This window comes from Trachymyrmex septentrionalis, unplaced genomic scaffold, assembly GCF_001594115.1.
Source record: "Trachymyrmex septentrionalis isolate Tsep2-gDNA-1 unplaced genomic scaffold, Tsep1.0 scaffold66, whole genome shotgun sequence".
Taxonomy (NCBI): domain Eukaryota; kingdom Metazoa; phylum Arthropoda; class Insecta; order Hymenoptera; family Formicidae; genus Trachymyrmex; species Trachymyrmex septentrionalis.
The window spans coordinates 1,334,403-1,343,802 of record NW_017305843.1 but is presented as its reverse complement, the minus strand read 5'-3'; the positions used below and the strand labels follow the sequence as shown (position 1 = coordinate 1,343,802).

The 9,400-nt window shown below is 24.9% G+C and overlaps 2 protein-coding genes across 2 annotated transcripts in view; one reads left to right on the top strand and one right to left on the bottom strand.

Moving 5' to 3' along the window:
* LOC108753175 (TATA box-binding protein-like protein 1) overlaps positions 1-3,593 on the top strand; it is a 5,510-nt gene extending 1,917 nt beyond the window's left edge. Inside the window, exons 2-5 of the mRNA XM_018494543.1 lie at positions 178-510; positions 2,154-2,404; positions 2,611-2,705; positions 3,108-3,593. Coding sequence (XP_018350045.1) covers positions 190-510; positions 2,154-2,404; positions 2,611-2,705; positions 3,108-3,349 — 909 coding nt within the window. The 5' untranslated portion in view covers positions 178-189 and the 3' untranslated portion in view covers positions 3,350-3,593. The remainder of the gene's footprint in view (positions 1-177; positions 511-2,153; positions 2,405-2,610; positions 2,706-3,107) is intronic.
* Positions 3,594-7,418: 3,825 nt separating this feature from the next.
* LOC108753177 (centromere protein I-like) overlaps positions 7,419-9,400 on the bottom strand; it is a 6,862-nt gene continuing 4,880 nt past the window's right edge. Inside the window, exons 11-15 of the mRNA XM_018494547.1 lie at positions 8,834-9,022; positions 8,631-8,755; positions 8,427-8,544; positions 8,172-8,336; positions 7,419-7,494 (exon numbers count right to left, since the gene is read on the bottom strand). Of these exons, the coding sequence (XP_018350049.1) occupies positions 7,426-7,494; positions 8,172-8,336; positions 8,427-8,544; positions 8,631-8,755; positions 8,834-9,022 (666 nt within the window). The 3' untranslated portion in view covers positions 7,419-7,425. The remainder of the gene's footprint in view (positions 7,495-8,171; positions 8,337-8,426; positions 8,545-8,630; positions 8,756-8,833; positions 9,023-9,400) is intronic.

The window sequence follows — 9,400 nt, the reverse complement described above, 5'->3', positions numbered from 1 at the left end:
TATCCTATGTTATTGAATTATATACATAAATTTTTATAATAAAAGAAAATTTTCTTTGTTTACTTAAATATATTATAAGTGTTAATTGAAGCAGTTACGTTAAAATATATTTTAACATTAAAGTCTGAAAATTTGAATGAATACAATATAATTCTTTTATTATTATATGTGTTGTAGGTACACAATATTATGGCAACTGCTATTCAGGAAAATGGCATGAAACCGTTAACAAATAAATCACTGAATCACGTAAACGATGTTAATAATTTGGACAATGCAAATTCCTGTACAGAAGAAAGGGACAATAGATTGTTTGATGGTCAACTTCAACCATATGTTGATCATACCGAGAAACCTCATGAAGAGACTCATGAAGAACCCCATGAAGAGCCTCCAGAACTTGATATTGTTATTAACAATGTAGTTTGCAGCTTTAGTGTAAGATGTCATTTGAATCTGCGAGAAATAGCGCTCAATGGATCTAATGTTGAATACAGAAGAGAAAATGGGGTACGTGTTGAGAATTTTTGTATATTTACCTTCTCAATAAGAAATGATTTTTCCTCTATTACATTGTAATTCTTGATAAATTAAAGTTTTCAAGATGAAGTGCTAGTCCTATGTAGATCTTAGTTTTATTACATTTGCAATCTTTATTGAACAGAGTTTTCCGACCTTCACAATGGAAGATTAGACTTGTTTTTAACTTATTTGTTATTAAATAAAGATAAACTTGAAATGGCTTAATATAATAAACAAAAATGAATAACAGAAGGGTTAAAAGTCAAATTTTCCATATATTTAGATTCTTAAAAATATATACGTTTCGACCTATTTGTCAGATCATCCTCAGTGTATGTCGATAAATTAACGCAAATTTAGTAAAAAATCATGAAACGAAATTGTATTTAACCATTTTATGATTAAATTTACGTTAATTTATCGACATATACACTGAGGATGATATACGAAAAAATTTGGATCTTAGCCTTTCTGTTATTTATTTTTATTTATCTTTTATTATTATTTGGAAGTTTCTATTCACAAAAGGACAAAATAGTATTCTGATTTTTCCGAATTAAAATGTTCATGTTTTGAATACTTCGTTTTTATCAAAATGGAAAATTTTTTCCTTACTCACAAAATTCATGTATGTGAAATGATAACTTCGAGAAACAAATTGTTTGATAAGTAATTGCAATAAGCTCCAATATACTAAAAATTATTATTGCTATATAATTACAAGCCAATAGCTAGTAAGAATCTATAAAATAAGGGCCATCTGAATAGAATGGCTGGTCAACAAAAAGACAGAGTGAAGATGACTAGTTTTCTTCTCTTTCTTACAACATTACACAGAACAGAAAGAGATAGTGATTAGCTATCTTCCCGCCTTATCTCTTTTTTTTTTCAACCAATTGTATATACATTGTATAGTCTATGTTTTGTCTTTAGAATCTATGTACACACAAGTTTCTATTTAGAAAGAAAACAACTGAATTCTGAAAAACATAATTCACATTATCAATTTTAGATAAAATGTTTAATTTGTATAGAATTTATCTTTACTTTGCGTCGTATATTTTATTGTATACATTGGGAAAAAATTTTCTCTAATTAAAAAGATAATATCACAATATTATTCTTAAAAACTGTTATATAATTTAGTTACTTAGAAATATACAACTGTTTCTTGAAATAGTTTTTTCCTAAACGCAGCATTCTTACACATATTATATTACAACTGTTGTAATAAAATATCCTTGCTGATTAACATGTAAAGCTTGTCTCATATGTTTTCATCATAGAAAGTATTATAAAAAAATTCATAAAAAAGCAATAAAATAAAATTTTTAGATCAATAATTTTTTAAAGCTTATATAAAATATGATTTATCGGAATAAAAACCTGTAAATTTGCATATTCGAAGTTTATTGTTGCCTGCAATATTTTAAATTTTAGAGAATAAAAAGTTTTAATTATATGATAAACGTAAATTAGCTTGATAATTTATTAAGTATATATATTTTTTATTTACTATTTAATATTTTCTATTTATAGATAATATATTCAGAATAAAAGACTATACTTTAAAGCATATATAGACACGATTTAAAATATAAATTAATATAATTTTTGTTTGTGATTTTTAGATGATAACAATGAAATTAAGGCGACCATATACTACAGCATCCATCTGGTCATCTGGTAAAGTAACTTGCACTGGTGCAACCAGTGAAGTTCAAGCAAAAATCGCAGCACGTAGATTTGCCCGTTCCCTTCAAAAACTTGGATTCAAAGTGAGATTTAATAATTATAGGGTGGTCAATGTATTAGGCACTTGTAGTATGCCATTTGCTATCAAAATAACAGCATTTTCAGTGCATCACAAAGAAAATGCTGAGTAAGTATAAAAGAATGCACATTTAATAATTATATAGCATACTATAAATATATCTTTTCAGTTTATTTAAAAAATTATTTTGTTAACATACTAGTATTTAAAGTATTTTTCTCGATGTAAAAAATCCAATATTTTTTTATTATTATCAATGTGTTAGTTAATATAAATATATAATAGTTATATAAATATTTTTATGTGATTTACAGTTATGAGCCAGAGTTACACCCTGGTGTCACATATAAGCTAATAGAACCAAAAGCTACTCTGAAGATATTTTCTACAGGAAGTGTTACTGTAACAGGTTGGTATTATAATTATACATTTTGTTTTTATAGAGAAATTTATAGTCACTTTTGATACATTATTTTATTAAGGTTTTTAATCTTTGTACGCCCTTGATTATGTAAAGTTATATCAGGAATTTTATGAAATTATTTTATCAAAATATATTTTTGTGCGCGAATAAATAAATATTTTTACATTGAATATTTTGGTTTTGATTATATAGTACAGTATTGCTTAAAAATTTTAATTGAATAAAATAGAAATATTGAATATATGTATATCACACATCAGAAGTTAAACATTAAAAATTTTTGTGTTTTATAAATATCAAAATATATTTTATGTGTGTGTTTTATGAATCGTAAATCAATTGACATAAAAGTATATAATTATACAATAATTATTTATTGTGTTATAGCACCTAACGTTGCTGCAGTCCAAGCGGCAATTGAACATATTTATCCACTAGTCTATGAGTTCCGCAAGGAGCGAACGCCAGAGGATGAGCTTGCGTTCACAACGAAGAAACGCAAGTTAGGCTTGAACAAAAGAAAACGGGATGAGTTCCTAGAAGATGAGCCAGATTTGTCGTATGAAAGTATGATCTCTGATGCAGAAGATGCAGTTAACGAAGTAGAAACTGACGCCAGTTGGGACTGATTTGTTTTATTTTATCGCTCTACTGTTAAATGTGAAACTGTTATCTATATCTCGTTCTTTCGATATGATACTGCTCTATGTACAAAAGTGTTATTGCTAAAAGTGAAGTGAAGCGTACATTCGTTTCCGTATAGTGCATGAACAAATGTGTGAGTGTTAGGAATAAAAATAGAAATAACATATATGCACTTATGTATATAATATACACAGGGGCATAATTATCAAGTACACATCAAATGAACTGATTATCATCCTAGATAGTTACTTTTGTTAGCAATATCACATTATAAATACAAATATAGATATATACGTAATATGGAATTCATTACGTGTAATACAAATGTAAATATAAATACATATATGTATATATTTGTATTTATATATTTCTAAATATATAATTCTTCGCACGTAGATGTATCTTCTACATCTACACGTATGTATATGCACATACATGAATATGTATGTGTATGTATGTATAAATATGCGTAGAAAACGTTTTTAATTATAGAACTGATTAATTTTTTGGAGTTTATTTATCAATAGGCAAAACTTATATATTTGCTTCTTTGGACAAATGATTAGTACAGGTTTAAAAAGAATTGCACATTGTCCACATACATGCATATTGTGAATTGTGGCCTGTACATTTACGTTTCCATTTATTTTATTTTCATGTTTAATGCTAACTAGTTTTGCTTAATTAAAATATTGTGCCAAAGATAGATATTCAAAATTTAAAACAAAGTGAAATACATCAAGATGAAATACATGATTTTATCCATTGTAATGATTAGCTTCCACAGTGCTTGTAATTGATTGAAATGTGACCGAAAATATTTTAATTTCTTAATTAATATTTTATAGAAAGTATTTCATGGAGATGAAAATCATTTTATTGTATAATTTGGATTCCATATTCTAAAAAATGCATACCAATTAATATAATTTCGTACTACTAACAGCTCGTTCTCGCTCAAATAACTTCTATTTACTCAAAAAAATTTATGTATCCTGTAGTTTACTACTATATTCCTACATTTAATATCTCTTGGTGTCTTTTTCTGAGTGCACAAATATTATTTTATGTGTTTGTATTCACAAAATTTTCTATACAAGATAGTAGGAATCATTTAAATATTATTAGTACACATTGATGTTAATACTATAATTGATTAAAACATTTAAAATTATAGAATCTATATACAAAATTATAATTATAGCATAAAAGTACGATGAGTAAGAAAATTAAATCTTTATACATTTATTTTTATATTATTAATTAAGAGAATTTCTATGATTAAGAAATTCTTTCATTTCAATATCTTCTTATATGAGAAACATAAGATTAATTTGCATTATTTGGACGAATACGGGCTGTTTTTATAATAAAACGTTTATAAATATTAATTGGTTTTAAAGTGTCTATTACATAAAAAGATGTAGTCTGGTTTGCAGTATTCATGAATTCAGATTCACGTATTACAATAGTGTTTATTTTATTTACGTAAATATAATAAGAAACTGAACTTGGAATCGTGACATTAATTTAGAACCGTGACAAACTATTCTTTGTAGAAATTATAGAAATTCATTGCGTCGATGTTTTGTGGAAAGTACTTTTAAAAATCGCAAGTTAAACGTATGAAACGAATGTATTGTGTTCAATGAGATATTTATTTTCGACTTATATATACATATAACTGACTGAAATTGCATATTCTAGAATCTGCAACAAAGACATAAATAATGCGATAGAACACGTTAGTTGTTTTTTTTGTATTAGTCATCTACATATACATTAATACATACACATTAAAAGTATTTATTTATCACTTATAGTATCCTTATGATATTAAGCGCGTTCGAATCATGTCATTTTCATAAATATTAATTTTCTGAAAATCTAAAGTATATTTATCTAAACAGCCTACATTAATGTTTATTTTGTCCATACATAAAATATTTTCACAAAAAGAAATATTTTTACACACAATTTTACAAATCTAATTAATTGTATTTTTAGAATTCAGTTTTTATTGTAAAGATGTATATCGGATATTGTGCAAAACATTACACTGAAGGTATAATATAAAATGCGTTGTCTTTCTTATATTTCGCGATTATTTACAGATACAAAATTTAACCTTTAGTTTGCAATTAGCTGAAGAAAAGCAATATATTGGTATATGAAAAATTATCATGATATAGAAAAATTATTAAAGATTTGCGTAATACATTGATAGGAAAAATTAATAGAAAAATTAATATGTGAATATCGTATAAATATCTTATCACACATTAAGTACAAGATAATACGATAAGGTATGGCCGATATTTTATTAAATAATTAATCTGTTCGTGCCATATATGACATTATATATTCGTTAAAATTATATAGTTAAAGTAGAATTTCATAATTTTCATAATGTATATATTCTTTTTACACTGAACAAATTTTTTACGATTTAAGCTAAAGTCACTGCCCTTAGTGTATTCAATCAGAAAATATAAGACTAAATCCACTAATGAGTATGTGACACAAGCTAGCACATTTTGTTTACATTATTGGAAATAAATGCTACTCTTTGCGTTAATTAATCATAGGAGTTAAAGTTTAAGCAAATAAAGAAGTTGAATGATGAAACATTATCGAAATGTAATGACAAAAATAAATTCTATCGTATATTTAATTTCCTTCATTACTGTGTAGAAACGTTTCCTTTTGTTGCATTTAACTTCTTTATATTAATATCTAATAAAATGTAGCATATCGGCGTATGTGGCCTTATCTATATATAATATTTATGAATTTGAAAAAGAGGAAAGTAAAATTTTCCATGAATCTTAATTTTTAGAAATTAAAATTTATTGTGATATATACAAAACATGCTTTGGTTTTTAAAAATTATATCTTATTTTTTTTATTTATATATTAATCAATATTTTTCGATACTTTATATAATATGTCATTAATATAATCTTATTTACTTAATGCTTTTTTTACAGAAATTTTATTGTACAATCGATTACATATTATCTTTTTATTTTACACTGAACTTTGTTAAATGTTTTAACAGTTAGACACACTACTTGGTCCCTAATGCTGAATGGAACTAGACGAGCAATAGAAAGTAAGATCTCTATTGTCATCAATAATTCGGACTTCTCTAATCTCTCAATATCATATATTGGAAATAAAAACGATCGCAATTGAATAGTCATACACAATGAAAAAAATACATATTTAATTTATTAAACTTTTGTGAAATACTTGATGTAATATTAAAGAGAATCAGAAAAGTAGCTTTCAACATTTTAAATAAAAATATAGTGCATTTTCGAACAAAAAAGTAACTACAAAAGTAATACATATTACAACTATTAAATATAACATACTATAATATTATATAATTAATATAATAATATTAATAAAAGCACATGTAAATGTATTTTTTAAATATGATCATTCAATTAAATATTAGACGAATACAATATTATATTTTTATATAATTTACTATTTTTAAAAGATATTTCATAAATAGTTTCTATTAAAAAATGTTAAAAACTTTCTTTATTTAAAATATATATACAATAATACACATTTTTTTTGTAACAATATATATAACAATAATAGACTTATAACTATGTTCTAGCAAGCGGTATTATTAGTTTGTAGTTGACAATAGATTTGATCGATATTGTGCAACGAATAATTTTTATGTAAAAGATTTCCATTTGTATAGATAGAATTTTAGTTATTTTTAGCATAACTTCTTTTTCATTGTTTGATTTCTCTCTGAGTATCATCATTCATTATTATTTAATTCATCTTGAACTCATTTATTTCATATAAAAATCTTGTGGATTACGGATAACTATATAACCATGATTAAATAGAGATAATTATACAAAAACTAATTTTACTCACACAGTTAAAAAACATTTTTTATTAAAGCGAATCTAAGCGTTTAATATTTTGGGGTGAATTTTTACAATTTTCAGTTTATTCAATAGGTATAAATATACATTAAGAAATATATATAAAAAAAAGATGTATTTTTTAAAATTTGAAACAGTCATTCATTAAATGCAGCGAGAAATTCATTTACTACTGGGAAATAATAAAAAGCCATAGTCTTAGCATCCTAGAAAATTAATAAGAATGATATTAAGAGAACGAGTCTATGCATGAGAAAGTTGAATTAAAATATTTGTTTTAAAAAATTTAATAATATGCAGAGATGGGAAATTATTTAATAATGTCGTTACTTTCTTTGTTGATTGTTATAATAACGTTTGGTAATGACATTACAAATTTTTTAATACGGTAATGGTAACACCAGAGTTGGAAAAGTCAATTGTTACCAACGGGTTGAAAAAATTATTCGAAATTGAAACAAAATTCCTAATTTGTTACTTTTTTACTCATTACTTGTAATGAGTAACATTACGCGTTATTCATTTCTTATTTTCTTCAATAGGTAATGCATAATAATTACAAATTATTTCTCAAAGTGACTTTTTCAATTTTGACACAACCTTAGGATTTAGTTAGTGTTACTATCATAAAAAATTGCAACGTCATTGTCAAATTGTTTATTATAAAAAGTAACGGGAAAGTAACGTTTCCCAATCCTGAAATATGTACAATTTCTAAAATCAATCAAATTTCCTTTATTCTTTTTATTAAATTATTTCTTTTAAATAAATTGAAATCATAATTTAAAACTTTCTTTAATATATTAACTTATATTACAATAAATTACAAGTTGTTTAAATAAATTTGAAGTTAAAAATTTGTAATAGATATTTTAATATTTACCTCTTTTGTATTTATTTTTAAGCCTCTTTTACTTAGTGTGCATCTGTAGGCTAATATAGCATAATGATTGCTAATATTCAATAAAGTCTCCAGATCACAATCTCTTAAATCGCTGCGTACTTTTTTTGAAAAATTTTTCAGAAGGTTACCATTCTCACTAAAAGGCTGTTTAAATAATTCTTTTAATACGCTTATTTATATATAATAAGTATGTATATAATAAATTTAGCATTTTCATCTCTTGTTTATACGTACCTCATCATACCACAATGCTTTATAAATATCATTTGCATAAATAGATATAATACGAATTTTTTCTTCGTATATATCTGATGGCATAATCTGGCGTAATTGTGGACTCATTTCGCGATATCTGTAATAATTCGAGTATCAATAATATAGAATGAAATTAATTTAAAAAACAATGAATTTTTTTTTTTTATTAAATAAAATTAATACCTCAATAGTAATCTACAAATTCTCGACAAGATAGCACAACTCTTCGTAATAAATGCTCCATAGATGACTGCTGGTGGCGGTAATGTCCAAGATAATACATGACTACGGCTTTCTAGTGTACAGATCTTTGAAACAAACACAAATAAATACTTAAAAATTAACCAGTTAAACATTCTAATTACATTTACAATTTTTCTATATACCTCTTCATAAAATGCTAAACATTCTGATAACAATATGACATTATAATTGTGTATGTTCAATCCACAAACAATAAGATTTTCTAATATTGTTGTAATCACGGGTATGATCTCTGCTAAATCCTCTAATCGACCTTGTTGCAAAAAGGATGATGCATATTGATTCTGTTCTTCAAGTTCTTGTCTTACGAACTGTAATGAATTGTAATGTAACAATTATACATATATGTAAAGAAAATAAACTGTAACGTAAATGCAATTTGTATTTTGCAAAAAAATTAGTCTTGCATACTCTTGTCAATCAATATTCACATATAATCTCTATGTGTTTGTTATATATATATTGTTATAACAATATGATTGGAAACAAGACCATCTATATAAATATTAAGACTTTAAATACAAAGCGCCTTTTCGGTCGAGTGTTAAGATGTTGAACTACTATCTAATATACATTCAATTAAATTGAATTAATATTTCAGAAATAAATTGAGAGCCGATGGATTTATCGGATTCACACAATCAATCTGAAACAAATAATCCCCCCCAAATTCTCCCAAATCTTAAAAA